The 18,648-nt window shown below is 37.9% G+C and overlaps 2 protein-coding genes and 2 long non-coding RNA genes across 4 annotated transcripts; 2 read left to right on the top strand and 2 right to left on the bottom strand.

Moving 5' to 3' along the window:
- Positions 1-569: 569 nt before the first annotated feature.
- LOC130209094 (uncharacterized) lies at positions 570-2,730 on the top strand. The gene is made up of 3 exons (XR_008834535.1): positions 570-800; positions 1,392-1,432; positions 2,645-2,730. It is a non-coding gene; the product is annotated as an uncharacterized LOC130209094 (long non-coding RNA).
- On the bottom strand, positions 868-2,918 carry LOC130209095 (uncharacterized). Its single transcript, XR_008834536.1, has 3 exons — positions 2,880-2,918; positions 2,694-2,753; positions 868-1,460 (listed from the first exon to the last, which is right to left on the bottom strand). It is a non-coding gene; the product is annotated as an uncharacterized LOC130209095 (long non-coding RNA).
- Positions 2,919-4,956: 2,038 nt separating this feature from the next.
- On the top strand, positions 4,957-7,069 carry LOC130209090 (G-protein coupled receptor 84-like). Its single transcript, XM_056438654.1, is given in 2 exon segments — positions 4,957-6,212; positions 6,214-7,069. Coding segments are annotated over 2 exon segments (1,227 nt in total). The 5' UTR covers positions 4,957-5,226; the 3' UTR covers positions 6,455-7,069.
- A 5,048-nt stretch (positions 7,070-12,117) lies between these two features.
- Positions 12,118-16,230, bottom strand: LOC130209092 (signal transducer and activator of transcription 1-alpha/beta-like). The gene is made up of 11 exons (XM_056438656.1): positions 16,009-16,230; positions 15,564-15,695; positions 15,291-15,435; positions 15,098-15,193; positions 14,513-14,605; positions 14,339-14,417; positions 14,109-14,188; positions 13,863-14,014; positions 13,209-13,367; positions 13,024-13,113; positions 12,118-12,187 (listed from the first exon to the last, which is right to left on the bottom strand). The coding sequence occupies exons 2-11, from the start codon at positions 15,692-15,694 to the stop codon at positions 12,124-12,126; spliced, it is 1,089 nt and encodes a 362-aa protein (XP_056294631.1). The 5' UTR covers position 15,695; positions 16,009-16,230; the 3' UTR covers positions 12,118-12,123.
- Positions 16,231-18,648: the final 2,418 nt, after the last annotated feature.

Raw genomic sequence — 18,648 nt, 5'->3', positions numbered from 1 at the left:
TGCCACCAGAAGGCCTAGGTGCTTCAGATAGCATGGCTGAAGTACACCATTCAGGACAGGCAAGCTGTAAAACAGAAGCCATGTTCTCCACTCGGAGGCTTTCCACTGCCTGAGCTCTGCAAGAGGTCTGGGTAGTCGAGTTATCAGGTGTGGTGGCTTTATGTCCTTCATTCTTTTTTCTAGCACCCTCATAGTGGAGCCATTCCCAATGTAGTAGGGTTGGTCACTGTTGTTTAGAAGGAGCTCTGTGAGTTGTCTGATGACACCAAGTAACACAGCATGCATATAGTCTGGAACAAAGCCCCACACTATATCAAAATAAGGCATGTTGATGAGTGGCGATGGACCTTTCACACCTCTGACACTTTTGTTTTGTGCTACTGCCTGCTCCATATCTGCCAGCACTTGTTTTGCTTCTCTGTCAGGATATTCAGTCGCAGTCACAGTATACTTCACTGTTTTCTCTACAAGAGTTCCAGGATGTAAACAGAAACCACAACCAAAGTACCCATTAAACTGTGTTGTGTTTTGCATGGTTGGTCTTGCCTTTGAGTCCACACAACAACATAGTCCAACAACTTTACTATTTACACAGTTTCCATTTTTTCTCCAGCACACACCTTTGGATGCCAGTGTTTTGGCCTGTTCAACAAAAGGTCTGAGAAAGATGGACATGACAGGCTCTTGAGCCCCAAACCACAGACCTGCAAGTACTACATTGTTAAATCTCATTTTGGGAGGAAGCTCGTTTAAATGCAGCTGTATTGGCCATATTGAAAATCTGGAAGACTTGAACACAGGTGAGCCATCAGAATTGAAATTAAACGACACATTGTTTGGATCTGACAGAATTCCACCTGGTTTGATAAGTTTTGATACTTTTCGCCATCAAAGATGTCAGAGATCACATGATCATTTTGTGGCCTTTGGTGTCTGTAGCTCAAGTTGTCTTGAATCTGAGGAGTTTCTAAAAGTGTCTGAATTTGAGGTGCAATTGGTATGTTGATAAAGAAACTTGAACTGTTCATTGAATCAATTTCAACAGAAGTAGTACAAATTGAACACTGTGAAATGTTTTTGTCTTTTATGTCTCCCTTTGTGCCAATATATACTTTACAGGTTTTGCAATAGTAGTGAAACTCCACGCTGTCTGAGTTGTTTTGAAAGACCTTGTTGAACAAATATTTTGATCTTGGTAGCACCTCTTTGCCAAACAGAGTATTTATGAGTTTTAATAAATCATCAAGTTGTGTCCCTGTTATATTGTGCCTTGCTGCATGACTCATTATCATGATCAGTGCTTCAGCCTTCGTTGTTGTACCTGCTGACATGAGCACTGAGTCCATGTCTTTGTGAAAACATGTCTCTCTCACTGGTTCATCCTCTCCAAGATCTTCCAGATCTGAATCGAGTCCATAAACACTGCCTTCAGGTGAGGAAGCCACATCTCTTGGTTGCAGCTAAGAAGTTAGGAGAAAGTGACCAGATGAAGATATTAGCTACAAAACAAAAGAAAACACACATTCATAAGTGCATTTGAAGGAATTGGAGGCAGTGAGGTTGTAGGCTACAACAAAACTGAACAACCCTCACCCCCTTTTAAACATATTGGAAAATCCATGGTGCCTGCAAAACTGGTAATGCTATGTAGAAATGTTTATATAAGTGGGTAATTTTTTTTATTGAGCCAATCATGTGAACCCGGAGGCAAATACTGTATATAATGCGAGGCACCATTTCAAACCAGACCCTTCACCGTCCCCCACACACACTAACACAAGTTAACGCAACCCAAATAGACATTAGACAGGGGGTTTTCATGGACACATGAAGGATTTAGAGGTTTTTTTTATGGACTAAACAAACCTTGTGTACCTGAGAAAATGTTGCATGTCTTGATTATTTAAAGTAACGTATACGAATGCAATGTCGTTGTACACTCAGAAAACGTAAAAATAGTTAGCGTTACCCGATAAGGCTCACATGATGGACCAGCAATTCTCATTTTAGTGACTATCTCACCGAAATAGAGTGAATTATTATCTGGCTTTGAAATAAGACAGATTATTTATTTTTTATAAGCCCCACCTCCCTTTACCTGCAGCAGAGGTTGTAGCCTAATCATGCCATGTAGATTTGAAATCCTGTGTTATTGTGATTTCCATTTTCAGTGAATGTGCTACAAATTAATGTTATTGTTTTTTATGAAAAATTATCTACTACAACTTTTTAGTATGAAATAAGACCTTCGCAAAAATGTTAGATTATGACAATTAGATTTTCCAATTCGTAGAACTAATGGTCTCCATCATTCGGATGACACTAGGTTTGTGATGCAACAGCCTATGATGGTAAAGATTGTTGTCTAATCCTGCCCAAGTATTCTTGGGAGAGGTTCCATTAATTCTATTTCCATGACCAAAAAGTAATTAAAAGAGACCATTTTGAATTACTTTCACTTTTTACTTTATACTTTACGAACATTACTACAGCCTTTAATTAAACTTGTCAAAGTATATTTACATTATTTTGATTTCCCTTTTTCCGATATAATTCAAAGGACATATGTTGGCTGTAGAACTGTGGAAATATTGATGATTTAACTAAGTCTTCATGATTTATAAAACATCTTTTTTTCAATAAGGCTTGCTGGCAATCTTAAAACACCCCTCCAGTATGGTCGGTAAGCTAACCTGGTCGGTTGTGTCATCTGTATCCAGCTGAAGATCAAGATTAACAGGTGCAGATATGACCTGTAGAGGATGCAAAAAATACATTATTATTATTATAATAATTATTATATTTTAGCACATTGACAAAAAAATCCCAGTGAGAAATTTACTGTTTATATGGAATGAAAAAACACATAAATCCCTAACCTCAACATCTGCAGGGCTCAGGTGAGGACTGACTCTGTCCTCTTCATTGATATTATATATATTTGCGAATCTATAGTAAACTTTTGCTCCCTTTTAAAACAATGTTGTGTTCTTATTTACAATTGAATGCTTAATAAATAATGTCATTATAAACTCATTGGTTGTACAGATATGAATGCATGGTAAACTGGACAGGGTCCTCGTTTCAAGACGGGGTCGGGTGGATCTCGGGTGTCATCGCAGACGACCGAGGGCTGTCCAGAATTCATCTGAGAAAATGGCTTAAAGATTAAAAATGTAATTTCTTCCTGAAACACAAGATGGACCCCCGAGTCTAATAGTGGAGGGGCAGCTGCTCCACTTGCTCCTTTGCTCAGTTGCCTGTATAACGTGGTTTAAGAGGTGCTGGATTATGATGATCATATGTGTATTCTTAAAATTATATTGATATTGCATTTTGAAATATCATGGTTATAAATCAATACCTGTATATTGCAAGACCCCTTCCCTGAACCAGCTACGTGGCTCTTGTGATTTCTATACTTCCTCAGCATTTGCTGTTTAAGAAACTGCAGCAGGTGCTTCACTGCCACTTGGTGGGTGTAGATGTGTGATGGTACAATAAAACCCACAGAAAACACCATGTTCATCAGTTCCAGCCATATGGGATACCCTCTCATCTCAGTTTAATTTGACTCACAACATCTATCCTACAACTTTAGATTTTGTGGGAATGAAATTAGTCTCTGACCATTTTAGTTCCTGTTCTGCATTTTAAGTTTGTCTAGAATTTTCCACTTTGACTGCGACAGAATGGTTTATTTGTAACCGTGTGACAGAAACAGGAAGTCCAAGTGCAGAAGGAGAATTGTAAAAGGTGTGTCTTCAAGCATTTATTCTTAATAAAATAAAATATCTTCAGTGTAACTTTAGTTAACATCACCACTCAAATGGTTTCCTTGATGACTTCCAAGATTATTTGCCGAATAACCCACAATACCCATGTGCCAATCACAATAATGACTGTATGTGTCTATATAGCTTTCTATACCTTGAAATGATTTAATACAAATGGTGAGCCATGTTTTCTCAACTGCACCCCGACCACCACTCCACTGGGTAGGTCTGTGTCTTGATGGATCAGCACAGAGGGACAAGGCACCAGGTATGTGCATTGCATGCACATTTTTGCTAAAGGAATGACCTTGTGCGCCCAGTCCATTATCGTGACCGAAACATTAACATTCGGTAACATTAACGTGATGTTTCAGATTAGCCTGTATGCTGGGCCTGTGTGATATTTGCCTCCACAAATACATTTGAGCTGACCACAAACACAAACTTGTTTCACTTTCAGAAATGTGTCACAAGGATTCTTGAGTAGTTTGAGTAAAGATTTATATATATATATATATATATATATCATACATTACAAAGTATTTTAGTTGTACAGTTACTCTAATATTTGTTGATGTGAGTAGACAACACATACTCCACTACATGTGTTGTGCAAAATAGTTGATCTGCTGAGGCGAAAGTCCTATTCTTTTTTGGAGATACAGTCCCTAGTTATAAGTGACTTATGTATATATAAGCAATACATAACAAATTTAAGATTTAATGTAAATGTTTAAAAATAAATCCCTAGTACAATTCATATTTTCAACATTTGGTTATTCCATTGGAAAAAAGTTAATGGAACGACACAAGATCTGGCTTACCTTATGTAAACATGAACAGGAAAACCCCACGTTGTAGCATTTCATTAAGGACGGAACTTAAGCAAGAGGATTCACATAAAATGTAACATCAACAGGAAGACAGACATTCAGCGCACTGGATCCCTGCACAGACTGACAGAAATCTCTAGATTTCAGGGTGAGAAATTCATGATTCTTTAAAAAAAAAATATATATATATATATACATATATATATTATTGAATATATCCATTTATCTTAAATCCCGTGGATGTTTTTAACTGTATGTGTTATAATAATATATTGTCTGTTTCACATTACAAGCATGCTTTATTTTCTGCAATGTTTTATTGTTTGAGTCATAATCTATATGTGTAATTCAGCCTCTACATATAATGCTTAAAATGGCCAATGATGATTTATTATGTATTTCAGTTCTGCATTACATTACTATTAATTATCCTAAAACTGCAGGAAAAAAAGTTAGATAGAAGAATAGTTAGAAATAAGCCTTTATTAAATAGGAAGAGGTGAACTATCCCGGCCATTTATAACTTCTGTTTTTACCCGTGGCACAGTTGATACCACAAAGAAGGGTGGGCATCACAAAGAAGATAACTTTCAATCTGAATCCTGTTAGGTGACAGAATGATGATGAACCACTCAAACCAAACAGAAGACGGCCTCTTCTCCTGCTACAGTCCTTCAGTCGTCGGTTACCGGTACTTTGCTGTGGCCTGGGGATGTGTTGTGACCATCATCGGTACGGTGGGGAACCTGATGACCATTCTGGCTTTCGCCATAGACTCACGTCTGAGGACTCGCTTCAATGTGCTCATCGTCAACTTGGCTATAGCTGATCTCCTGTACTGCAGCATATTGCAGCCCATATCAGTTGACTCCTATCTACACCTCAGATGGCGCAGTGGTCAGCTCTGGTGCAGTATCTTCGGCCTGCTCCTCTTCCTCTCTAACTCTGTCTCCATTATGAGCCTCTGTCTGGTGGCAGTAAGCCGATATCTCCTGGTCACAAAAAGGGCTGTGTTTGACCGTGTCTTCTCTGACTGGGGTCTTACATCACTCCTGGTCTCAACGTGGGTCCTGGGCCTGGCCAGCTTTGGCCCACTCTGGCCTGTTTATGTGTTCGTGCCACAGGTGTGCACATGCGGCATCCATCGCACCAGAGGTCGCCCCTACAGCACCATCCTTCTCTTTTTTTACCTTTTTGGTGGTCTGGGCTGTGTTGGGTTTTTCTACCTCCTCATTTACAAACGTGTCCAGATTGCAGCACAAGCTCTGCTCCGCTACAGGCCAAGCCGCCGGTCCTCCAGAAAGAAACCATCTTCTTTAGCACAAGGGACTGATGATAGTGGTGTCGAGAGTGGCGTGACAAAGACATGTAGCTGTGAGGTGAGCAGCCAGGAGGATAGAGGCAAACAGACGGAGGAGATCACTCGTGAAACATCCTCAGAATCTGTCCAGAGGTCTGCCATGGCCCTCAGAAGTTCATCAGCAATCAAGTCTCCCCCTGATGTCGTCCAGACATCACCTTTATCCTCACCTGCTCCCACCACTGCAGCACCCTCCTCCACCCCAGGAACTTCAGGAGATGATGATGATGAATTCAAGCGTGTAACGTATGTGCTTCATTGTTTTTCTGTGTTTTGTGTTCTGCTTTGTCCCCTACCTGTTGCTCAACATCGCCGACAAACACAACCGTGCCCCGCAGTTACTGCACATGTTCTGTTCAAACCTCACCTGGCTGAACAGCTGCATCAACCCTGTGCTCTATGCTGTCATGAACCGGCAGTTTCGACGGGCCTACCATTTGTTGCTCAACAGGGCTGTTGCACCATTTACCTGCCTCTGGACCTAGTGGTCACCTCTCAGATCCTAAACTCCTGGAGCTTAAACATGCCTGATGTAAACCCAGAGAAATAGTATTCACTTGAAACAACACAGACAATAGTACCGCTATCAACTTGTTGGTTGCATTTAGAAATGCACCAATACTGACATTGGATATCAGTCAGATACTGACACAATAGCTCAGATATTAGATCAGATATTGGTTATATGGGGCAATCTGGTATCAGGAACAATTATTTGAATATATAACAATTCAGCAAATATATATATATAAATATGTTATATTTTGTTTTACAAAGTGAGGAAAGCAATGTTTAAGTCAAGCCTGATGTAGCTTTACACATGCTTCCACACTGTTGAGGCATACAGCTTCATGATTAGGCACTGGTACCGGTATTGACACTCGGCATGCTGATACACGAAGCTCAGGTATCTGTATTCATACCTGTATAAATTAGATAAATGCATCCCTTGTTAAGTTGAATGACAAAAATGCTATACTCTATTATTTCACAACCTCCATGTTTTACTATATTCTTGTTTGTTTTTTGACAAAAATGTACAATATCACTTTATGTGTAATTTTATGAATGGAATAAATTATATTTCGTAATGCATAATCCCCATTGTTGTATTCAGAATGTTGAATTAGCCAGCCATCACCACTAGGTGTCTATTACATCATATGAGAAACCACCCATGTTACAGAATCAGCACAGGATATTCTTTTGTAACACAACATGTCTTACATGAGTTATTCAGGAAGTTATGTGTCTGTCACACACCGGTCTGAGGCGATGGTAACTATGGGAAAGGACAGTGAATGATGGTAAACTAAAGGGTATTTATTATAATGGGGTAAAGAAAAGACTACCATTGTTCAGTGTGTCAGTCAGTAACATCAGGGATGTAAACGTGAATGCAGAAGTATTATGAAGTGTGGGCTGGGGTGAGCAAAACAAAAGGAAGAGCAAACCTAGACATAACCAGGCATAAACCAGCAGTCCATGCGAGCCGTCCTGCATGTTCTGTGACCCCTTCAGGGACACAGGGACAAATAGCTGGCAACCCACTTGTATGATGACATAGGCATGGACCATCACATGCTCCTCACATGCTGATAGTACAAGACAAAAGATATGCCGTGGTCATGTGATCTGGTCTTTAGTGCAGTTTCTGTGCCATCTTACTACAGCTGAACAACCTCATTGTGACGCCATAGCTACAGGATATTATGACGCGTTGTAGTTTAACTGTGCGCTAATTCCAGTAACAGGTCCTTCTCAATGGCCACGCGAGTGATGACAGTTGAGCCTCCACAGGTTATTATGGTTATCATGATGTTTGCTGAGACTTGGTTGGTTTAAGAGTTACGAAAGAAGCAAAAATCTCAATACCAGATATTTGGGTTTTTATTTAAACAATGAATGCTTTTTAAAAAAATCTATTTCTCACGGTGAATGTACAACATTTCAGTCAACGACACATGAAATTAATCATTTCCCTTTTATTGGCGATACACATGAATTTGGATTTGAATGAGCAGGTTAACATGAAAGCATAGAACTTAAAGGAGGAAGTACTATGTGTCAGATCAATGCATCACAAGCTGCAGGTGGCAACAGTAAAGTAACCACAAAGGGACATTGAAACAATAAGCGATGTGCAGTCTGAACAATGTACTTTGCTTACATGGTCAGTTGTATAGAATTTCTTGAAGTAACAGATGCATGATAGTTGAGGTGTCTAATACAGGTTTGGGCCCCAAAAGGGGGTTTTTCCCCAAAAAAAAAAATTTTTTTTTTTTTTTTTTAAAAAAAAAATAAAAAATTTTAAAATTTTTTTAAAAAATTTTTAAAAAAGCCCTTAAAAAAATTTGGCCTTTTTGGAAAACCCCCCTTTTTTCCCCCTTTTTTAAAAAAAAAGAGGGGGGCCGGGAAAAAACCCCAAAAAAAAGGGGGGGAAAAAAAGGGGGAAAAATTTTGGGAAAAATTAAAAAAAGGGGGGAAAAAGGGGCCCCCTTTTTCCCCCCCCCCAAAAAAAATTTTCCCCCCCCCCCCCTTTTTTTTTCCCTTTTAAAAAAAAATTTTTTTTAAAAAAATTTTTTTTTGGGTTTTTTTTTCCCCCCCCAAAAAAGGGGGTTAAATTTTTTAAGGGCTTTTCCCCCCCCCTTTTTTTAGGTTTTTGGGGGGGCCGGTTTATTTGGGGTTTTTTAAAACCCAATTTTTTCCCCCTTTTTTTTTTTTTTTGCCCCCTTCCTCTTTAAAGGGTTTTTTCCCCCCCCTTTTTTTTCCCCCCCCCGGGGTTTTTAAGGTTTTTGGCCGGGGGGGGGGGGGGAAAAAAAATTTTTTTTTTTTAAAAATTTTTTTAAAAAAAAATTAACCCCCCCCCCCCCCCCCCAAAAAAAAACCCCCCCCGGGGGGGGGGAAATTTTTTAAAGGGGATGGGGGGGGCCCCCCCCCCCCCCCCCCCGGGGGGGGGGGCCCCCCCTTTTTTTGGCCTTTTAAGGTTTTTTAAACCCCCCTTTTTTTTCCCCCAAAAAAATTTCCAACCCCAAAAAAAACCCCCCCCCCCGGGGTTTTTTTTTTTTCCCAAAAAAAAATTTTTTTTCCCCCAAAAATTTTTGGGGGGGGGAAAAAAAAAAAAAAAAAACAAATTTTTTTTTAAAAAAAAAAAGGGGTTTTTTTTAAAAAAAATTTTTTTAAAAAAAATTTTCCCCAAAAAAAAAAACCCCTTTTTTTAAAAAAAAAAAAAATTTTTTTTTAAAAAAAAAAAATTTTTTTAAAATTTTAAAAAAAAAGGGGGGAAAAAAAAAAAAATTTCCCCCAAAAAAAAAAAAAGGGGGGAAAAAAAAGGGTTTTTTTTTTTTAAAATTTTTTCCCAAAAATTTTTAAAAAGGGGGGAAAAAAAGGGGGGGTTTTTTTCCCCCCGGGGGGGTTTTTTTTAAAAAAACCTTGGCCTTTTTTGGGGGGAAAAAAAAAAGGTTTTTGGGGGGTTTTTTCCCCCCCTTTTCCCCCTTTTTTTTTTTCCAAAACCCTTTTTTTTTTTTTTCCCCCCCAAAAAAAAATTTTAAAAAGGGGGTTTTTTTTTTTTTAAAAAAAATTTTTAAAAAAAACCCAAAACCCCCCGGGGGGCCCCCCAAAAAAGGGCCCCCCCAAAAAATTTTTTTTTTTTAACCCAAAAAAAACCCCCCTTTTTTTTTTAAAAAAAAACCCCCCCCCAAACCCCCAAAAAAAAAAAAAAAATTTTTTTTCCCCCCTTTTTTTTTTAAAATTTTTGGAAAAAAACCCCCCCCCTCCCCGGGTTTTAAAAACCCGGGGGCCCCCCCTTTTTTTTTTTTTAAAAAAATTTTTTTTTCCCCAAAAAAGAGGAAAAAAAAAGGGGGGGGGGGGGGGGGGCCCCCCCCTTTTTTAAAAAAAAAAATTTTTTAAAAAAAGGGGGGGGCCCCCCCCCTTTTTTTTGGGGGGTTTTTGGGGGGTTCCCCCAAAACCCCGGGGGTTTTTTTTTTTGGGGTTTTGGGGGTTTTTTTTTTTTTTAATTTTTTTGGGCGGGGGGGGGAAAAAAAAAAGGGGGTTTTTTTTGGGTTTTTGGGGGGCCCCCGGGGGGAAAAAAAAATCCCGGAATTTTTCCCAAAAATTTTTAATTTTTTAAAAAAAAAAAGGGGAAGGAAAGGAATTTTTGGGGGGGGGTTTTTTTTTTGGGGGTTTTTTTTTTTAGGTTTTGGGGGGTTTTTTTTTTTTTTTGGGGGAAAAAAATTGGGGAAAACAAAAATTTTTTAAAAAAAATTTTTAAAAATTTTTAAAAAAATTTTTGGGGGGGAAAAAAAAAAGAAAAAACCAAAGGGGGGGTTTTAAAAAATTTTAAAAAAAAAAACCCCCCAAAACCCCCCATTTGGGAAAGGGGCCCCCGGGAAAAAAAAAAAATTTTAAACCCCCCCAAAAAAAAAAAAAAAATTAAAAACCCCAAAAAAAAAATTTTTTAAATTTTTTAAAAAAAAAAATTTTTTTTTTTTTTTTTTTAAAAAAATTTAAAAATTTTAAAAAAAAAATTTTTGGGGTTTTTTTTTTTAAAATTTTTAAAAAACAAAAAATTTTTTTTTTTTTAAAAAAAAAAAAAATTTTTTTTTTTTGGGGGGGGTTAAAAAAAACCCCTTTTAAAATTTTTTTTTTGGTTTTTTTTTGGGGGTTTTTTTTTTTCCCCCCCCCCCCAAAAAGGGTTTAAAAAAAAAAAATTTTTAAAAAAATCCCCCTTTTAAAAAAAAAAAAAAACAACCAAAAAACCCCCAAAAAAAGGGGAAAAACCCCCCCCCCTTTTAAAAAAAACCCCCTTAAAAAAAGGGGGGGAAAAAAAATTTTAAAAAACCCCAAAAAAAAAAAAAAAAAGGGGAAATTAAAAAAATTTAATTTGGGGGTTTTGGCCCCCGGGTTTTTTTAAAAAAACCCCCCCCTTTTTTTAAAAAAAAATGGGGGGGTTTTTTTTTTTTTTTAGGGGGAAAAAAAAAGAAAAAAATGGAAAAAAAATCTAAAAAAAAAATTTTTAAAAAAAAAAAAGGGGGAAAAAAAAACCCCCCGGTTTTTTTTAAAATTGAAGTAAATTTTTTTTCCCCCCCCGGGAAAAACCCCAAAAAATTTTTTTTTTAAAAACCCTTTTTGGAAAAAAAAAAACCCCAAAAACCGGAAAAAACCCCCCCCTTTTTGGCCCCCCAAGGCCCCCCCAAACCCCAAAAAAGGGGAAAAAAAAAAAAATTTTAAAAAAAACCCCAATTGGGAAAAATTTTTGGGAACAAATTTTTCCCCCCAAAAAAAAAAATTAAAATTTTTTTTTTTTGGGGTTTTTTTTTAATTTTTTTTTCAAACCCCCCCTTTTAAAAAGGGGCCCCCCCCCCTTTTTAAAAACCCCTTTTTTTTGGGGGGGGAAACTTAAAAAAAATTTTTTTTTTTAAAAAAAAAAAAGGGGAAAAAAATTTAAATTTTAAAAAAAATTTTTTTTTTTTTTAAAAAAAAAAAAAAAAAAGGGAAAAAAAAGGAAAAAAACCCCCTTTTTTAAAAAAAAAAAATGGAAACCCCCTTTTTGGGGAAAAAAGGGAACCCAAAAAACCCAAAAAAAATTTTTTTGAAAATTTTTTTTAAAAAAAATTTTTTTTTTTAAGGAAAAAAAAAAAAGGGGGGGTTTTGGGGGCCCCCCCCTTTTAAAAATTTTTTTTTTTTTCCCCTTTTAAAAAAAAATAAAAAAAAAAATTTTAATTTTTTAAAAAATTTTTTTTTTTTTTCCAAAAAAATTTAAAAAAATTTTAAATTTTTTAAAAAAAAATTTTTAACCCAAAATTTTAAAAAATTTTAAAATTTTTTTAAACAAAAATTTTTTTTTTTTAAAAAAAATTAACAAAAAAAATTTTTAAATTCCCTTTTTCCCCCGGCCCCCCCCCCCCGGGGGGGTTTTTGAAAAAAAAATTTTTTGGGGGGGGGTTTTTTTTTTTACCCCCCAAAAAAATTTTTAAAAATTTTCCCCAAAAACCAAAAAAAAAAAAATGGGCCCCCCCCTTTTTGGGGGGCCCCCAAAAAAAAAAAAAAAAAAAGGGGGGAAAAAAAAAAAAAATTTTTTTTTTTGGGGGGTGGGTTTTTGGGGGAAAAAAAAAAAAATTTTTTTTAAAAAAAAGTAAGTCAAACTAAAGGAACCTCACCTGTCCATGGACACACTCACTTTCATAGAGTGGTTCAGCTCAGGGAACTTAACCAGAAGCCTGGAAATATTCAATCAGATGTAAGATTTCAGAAAAATTGAAAGGCTGAATGAGTAGGTTTTGACTGTTTTTGGAACTCTTTTTCTAGGCTCAAAGACACCAGAAGCACACCGACTGCGGTTAGGGTGTTGGCTAGTGGGTTGAAGTCAAACCCAGATTCACTCCCCCTTTGATTGTTTTACGTTTTGCCTCACTATATTAAACAAAAATAAAAAACTGTAGCTTCCTCTTCATCTGGCACCTGGTAAATTATTTGTTCAATAAGATAATACAGGCAGTATTATCTGCAGATACAGACACTCAAACACTCTAAGATTGAGAGAGATTCCGAGTTTATTTAATTTGATGTAAGAAAATCCTACTAATCCTGCATTGAAGATCCTTCATAATAAAATAATTAAAAAATGAAAAGAGGAACACTCTCATAGTTACAAAATGAGTTTGAAAGCTCAAGGTCACATTTCGGATAACAGAAAGCTTTGGAGAAAAGCATGAAATGATCATTGTTCTCATGGTCTTATGAGATCCAAATTGCTGTAATATGCATGTGGTGAATTAAAACCCACTACAGCCAGTAAATTGAGTTTAGGTGAGTTGAGCTCCACTGCAACCCTTTGGTTTGTTACAGGTAGACAGGTCAGTGGTCCAACATGCACAACTAGCATACTAATCGCTGCATATGTAGTTATGAAAACTGATGCTGATTAGCACAATACATGAAGGCATTGGTCGGAATGTACTGAAAAGTATGTAAGTAGATTAAGTCAAACCTATACTAAAATGTAATTAAAATAACTACATAGCAATGTGGTGATTGCCTGGAGTGGCACACTGACCTGGTCTTGACGGAGAACTGGACGTTTGTGCGCAGCACCAGGGGTCCTTTTCCCTGAGGCATGGAGGGCTGGGTCTCCACCACAAAGGAACTTCAAGAAACAGTTTGACAATAATGTCATGAAATTGAACAATAAAATCACACGAGAGCAAGACAGTGAATGAAAGTGTGTCCTAAAAGTGAGACCTCTTGAGTAAGTCTTTCAGAAGAGTATCTGCTCTCTTCTGCATCGTGGGTTTTTGGGCTTTCACAGGGTCATTGTCATAGGTCAATTTTTCTCCCAGCTCATCCAGTTTACCAAAAAACTCCCGCACCTGGAACAGATACCCTGCCACACAGGTGAACCTACAAAACAAGAAGAGAAGAGTGAACGTGATGATGTCCACACAAGTCTTAAAGAAAAGAAGAAAAAAGAGAATAAGAAGAAAAACAGACAACTAAAGACCATGAATTAGAGCTGCTCCCGCCGCACCGAGTAGTCGATCCTTTTGGTCGAGTCAACTAAGATTTATTTGAGTCAGTCAGTCGTTTTTCATGCTGAATAACATATTTCCCAAAAACGTGTAAGCACATCTCTGGTTAACACAGGAGTTGGTGTTATTCTTTGAAGAGGAACTGAGTTTTACAGATCTCGAGTAAATCAAGTAATTGATTAGGCGAACAAATCGTATGAGTGCTCATGAACTAGGAATTTCTTTAGTTGAGGAGAGCCCTACAACAAATGTGATATAGTGGTGGTGAGATTGGGAAAGTCTCACATTTAACCTTTAAATTGATATAATTGTTACAGTAAAACCTTAAAGATTAAAACTGATGTGAACCAGGTGGAGATGAACATACCACTTCTCTAGCTGGTCCAGAAGAACATTGTCTGGAGCGCCAATGCAGGCCTTCTGCTGCCTCCGCTGCCACTCCACCAGCTCCTTTTTCACCAATATATCGATCAATTCATCAGTCCTGTCGAGGAGCTTATTTAGGTTCGACAGTGTGCTCTAAGAAGACAAAAAAATTATTAGTATTATTTTTGAATTGGGAAAATAATTGGACTAATGAGAGATGAAGGTGTTAATTAAAAATAATGCATACCTTTCTACATTCATCCAGTCTGTTTATATGCAACTGAAAAACTTGAATTTGTTCCTTCTTCACCGCCTCATCTACCACAGCTGCATAAACGTTTCCACAGCGGGATCACAGTTTCCATACAAAACAAAACAAAAGAGAACATATAGATGTGATTCAGGCACTTTATAACTCATCCTAAGAGAACATTGTCACAGCACGGAAATTTAACCAGAACTTTTGAATCTGCTTACCTTCCATTTTATAGGTTTGGACTTTAAATTGAAACTCGTCTTGCTGCTCCTCCAGACAAAACATTGTATGTTCAATGCACTATATCCCGAAAGTCCAGAGAACAAAAATAATTAATGGTGATATATTTAAATTACAAAGCACAACACAATGGCATAAAGCAACATAATCTGCACCTGCACTTCATTCCGAAGGCCAGCCATTTTGCGTTCAAGGTCCTGCTGGCTGGTCATCTCCATGGCTTCTGGCGCTACATGCAAGCACTCAACCTGAGAAAAGCAAAGGAGCAGAAGGAGCAGGTATAGAGATAAAGAGTCTTTCTCATTTGAAACTGGGTAACGTTTATTCAGTGCAAAGAATGTGAGTGAAAGTGGCAGTAAATAACAATATCACAGCTTAGTGGAAAAACACATAGTCCTGAAGCTTATTTTCAGTACATGTTTACACTTTTTAAATAACTGCAAAGACATTTTTTTCAGAACAACTTAATACAAATTATCTTATTGGACACAATGAACATAGCCTTATAAATGTAATTAATTCAATAACAGTTATCACAGCATATCCACTTTTGGTGACTGGCCTTTGAGTCAACTTTTTAAGTTTATATAAAATATCAGTTGACAACTGGAATCTTTTTTTTTTTAGCAATATATGTGCAATTGTTATGAGTGCATATGCAGTTCATTGAAATGTTGTCTGCTCAGCAGGGTGTGTCTCATTTACTATGTCACTATAAATAATTTAAATGTTACCCATACCTGCTCAACCAGATCAGCACTTTTCAGGATTTCTTTTTCTTTTCCCAAGAACCAGAGGATTGTGTTTGCCAAGCCACAAGGATCCTCCAGGTATATCTGCAAGGAGAGTGAGGTCGACCGTCGATGGATATCCGAGTCTAAGCCATCATTATTGTCCTAAAATAAAGATACGATTGATACAACCGAGACAAACCTGAAAGTTCTGTTTATAGCGTCTAATGTTGTGCTTCATCAAGAAAGACTCCTCCTGGACAAAGCGGCTGTGTTGTATATCCAGATTCTCCAGCAGGACCTGGAACAGCGCCATGGCCAAATCATGGTCCTGTGCTGCTCGTTCCCTAAAGAACAAAAACAACAAGACACAAATAGTCAGAGTTTTACAAACAGTGTAATGTCATCTTTGAATGGTAGAATATGGGTTGAAAGCTATCAGGGGCAAAAGAGATGAGAGTGCTGCCTCAATTACCACTCCTGCTTCTCTATCCAGACTGACAGGTAGTGCCTCACATCCATAGGCAAAGCATCCCTGTTGTAGAGCTCATGCAGCTGCTGTGTGTAGGCATCAGGCAGGCCCATCAGTCGCTCCCACTGAGCCATCCTAAAGAAACACCAACACACAGACAACGAGCCACGTTTGATTAACAGCGCCATTGCATTCACAAGTGACAGGTTCAAATAAGTCTGTAATGAACAGCAGAAGGAGTAAAGGGCGAACCCTGTGACTAACTGACGTTATACGACTATGAACATGTGACGTGTCTACAAATTGTATTATTATCTTTTTAAACAAGCCATTGAAGGTTGAGAGCGAATATAATGTTACTTTATTTGTATGTTACGTAAGCTTGTTTTGGACGAACTGTCCTTCAGCAGCGTAGACAGGTCCCTTTAGTAACGTAATATTTGCTTACCTCACTTTCTGCTGTCAGACAGAGTCCACTTGGAAATGTTTTCGTAACTAACGTCAACTAAATGATCATTTAAGACCGGCGCATCGCTATCTCTGCTTCCGTAACCACTAACGTAAGTTGCAGCCGCTGTTCGACGTTCGTAAAACAAAACAACTGCCGTGTCAAGCGTGTTATTTCCTTGATATGTTTTTACTTAGTTCTCTGTTTCATTGGATAGCTGCTTATCCCTCCCAAGTGGTTCTCCTCAAACCAAACACGGGCACCATTTTGGTTTTGACACAATTTCCGTTAAAGCACTTAAGAGCCGAAATGCCCGTCACGGGTAAAACAGTTTCCGAGTGAGCGCAGGGCTACCAGCTCATTGGTCGAGCTGGTCAGAGATCAGCGCTTGCTATTGGTACACTTTTTTTGTCAATCTGTTGCGAGGGGCGTGTTCAGCGAAATAGAAACTTAAGGTCCTCGATGAACATTTCGCGAGAAATGAGGTTGTGAAAGTGACGAAACGAGCGTGTGACGCACTCACGGGCGGAACACGGCATTCTTTGCACGAGGGGCCCTTCTTTTAAAAACGTCAAAGACAATTGAACAAGACTGGAATATAATTGTATTATTTAGTGTGTAGCCTAATATGTAACCATTGCAGCCACTTCAACTCGTACACATTGATATGCCCCCATTGGTTTGAGAAATAAATACCCTCCACTTCTTCATTTCCACTACCTTCAAGGTTTCTTCACCTGTAATACATTCTTTATACAGAATCATTGCAAGCCAAGCTTTTGAAAGAAGTGTTGGCGATCTGAACAACTGCATTTTGTTGTTGTTGCACAGACCTATTGATTTAGATATATTGATAGAGGTTCCAGGAATTATAGATTCTATTACAGTAAAAAAAAAAATTGTGTGGAACACAACCTGTAGTGATTGATCTCAATATGTAAGGTGGAAGTGCTCTTGATAGAATGGGTGGCATTTTAAAAATAATGGACGGTTACAAGAAACGTAATACAAGTGCCAAAAAGTCATTGAAACTTGGTAATGCGTCACATTTTATTTTGATCAAGGTTATATGTATTTTTGTAATCATTTTTATTTGAATTTCCCCTCCACATTATTTTACTTATTCATTTATTTTTCATTAAATTTAGAATGGGGCTGCACGGTGGTGTAGTGGCTAGCACTGTCGCCTCACAGCAAGAGGGCCGTGGTCGGGGTGGTCCGTCTGTGTGGAGTTTGCATGTTCTCCCCGTGGCAGCGTGGGTTCCCTCCGGGTTCTCCGGTTTCCTCCCAAAGACATGCAGCAGGTTAATTGATCTCTAAATTGACCATAGGTTTGAATGTGAATGTGGTTGTCTGTCTCTATATGTGCCCTGGATGGACTGGCGGCCTGTCCAGGATGTACCCTGCCTTCGCCCAATGTCAGCTGGGATCGGCTCCAGTGCCCCACAACCCTAATGAGGATAAGCGGTATGGATAATGGAATGGACATTAGAATTGTTGGTATCCATTGTTTTATTGTCTGTACATAGGTGTGTGTATGTGTGAAGGGGTTTACATGTTCCGTTAGCTGTGACTAAAATGACTATAAACACAGTACGCAAAAGAAAGAGAAAAAATCCCACATTTCTCACACATCATTCGTATTTGAGTTTTTTGTTCTTTCTGTTCAGTCTTCTTAAACTTTACATACACTAAAGACACTACAATACATACAGTTGAGGCACAGTCAAAGTGACTCCATCTGTTCACAGACAGGTGGGAATACAAACACGTGGCAGTGTAGCCGACTCAAAACCATGTGGTAGTTCTAATCTCTGATTAGTTATACATTAAAAACAGTGTAACGTTACAATTTTAATCATTTGTATTACACAAAGAAAAAAATGATACCCACTAACTGTAGCTTACAACAGGGCTCCCATGTTTTTTTACTCAAGGTCATTTCATATCTTCTCTTATCCTCAGCATGCCAGCTTCACCTATCACACTTCTCCACACATATCTTTGTTATGGAAGGATCATCCTTATCACACAGGAAGAGGGAGGACTCAAACTCCCTTCCAGGCTAAATGCATACTAAAATGGGATTTCCAGCTGGCTGAAAAATTCAACAGCAAACTCCAGAGCAAAACTATTACTCCCCTTTCTTCTGAGAGAACGTGGTGAGGAGTTGTTTACCTCCTACATTGGCCCCCACCACAACCTTCGGTCTGTCATCCTCCATTCCTGAAGAAACTTTACCAAATCATATTTTGTGTTTAAAGTATTGTTATTTGTATATAAAATTCCATTAAAAAAGAAAGCAAAAAGTCAAATAGGATATTACATACTAAATATATCATTTACCACCACTAATAGCCATATTTAAAGATGCATGTAAATATTAACATTTCGTATTAATTTGAGTCTTTACAATATTTGTAATTATTTACTTTCCAGGGTTATTATTTGGTGGTATGTTGTCCAGCAAGGTCCTATTACCTGCCCTGTGAGCAGGCCCGGGGTGGGTAATCGGGAGAATCGGGAGAGTTCCCGGTGGGCCGCTTCACTTCTGGGCCGGTCGAGAATTGTGTTTGTTGACATTTGTCACGTTCGTCCATCTTCTCTTAAAGTGGGCTACACACGTTCCGCATTCTGACA

The sequence above is a fragment of the Pseudoliparis swirei genome, chromosome 18, assembly GCF_029220125.1.
Source record: "Pseudoliparis swirei isolate HS2019 ecotype Mariana Trench chromosome 18, NWPU_hadal_v1, whole genome shotgun sequence".
Lineage (NCBI taxonomy): Eukaryota > Metazoa > Chordata > Actinopteri > Perciformes > Liparidae > Pseudoliparis > Pseudoliparis swirei.
This window is presented reverse-complemented; position numbering and strand designations above follow the sequence as displayed.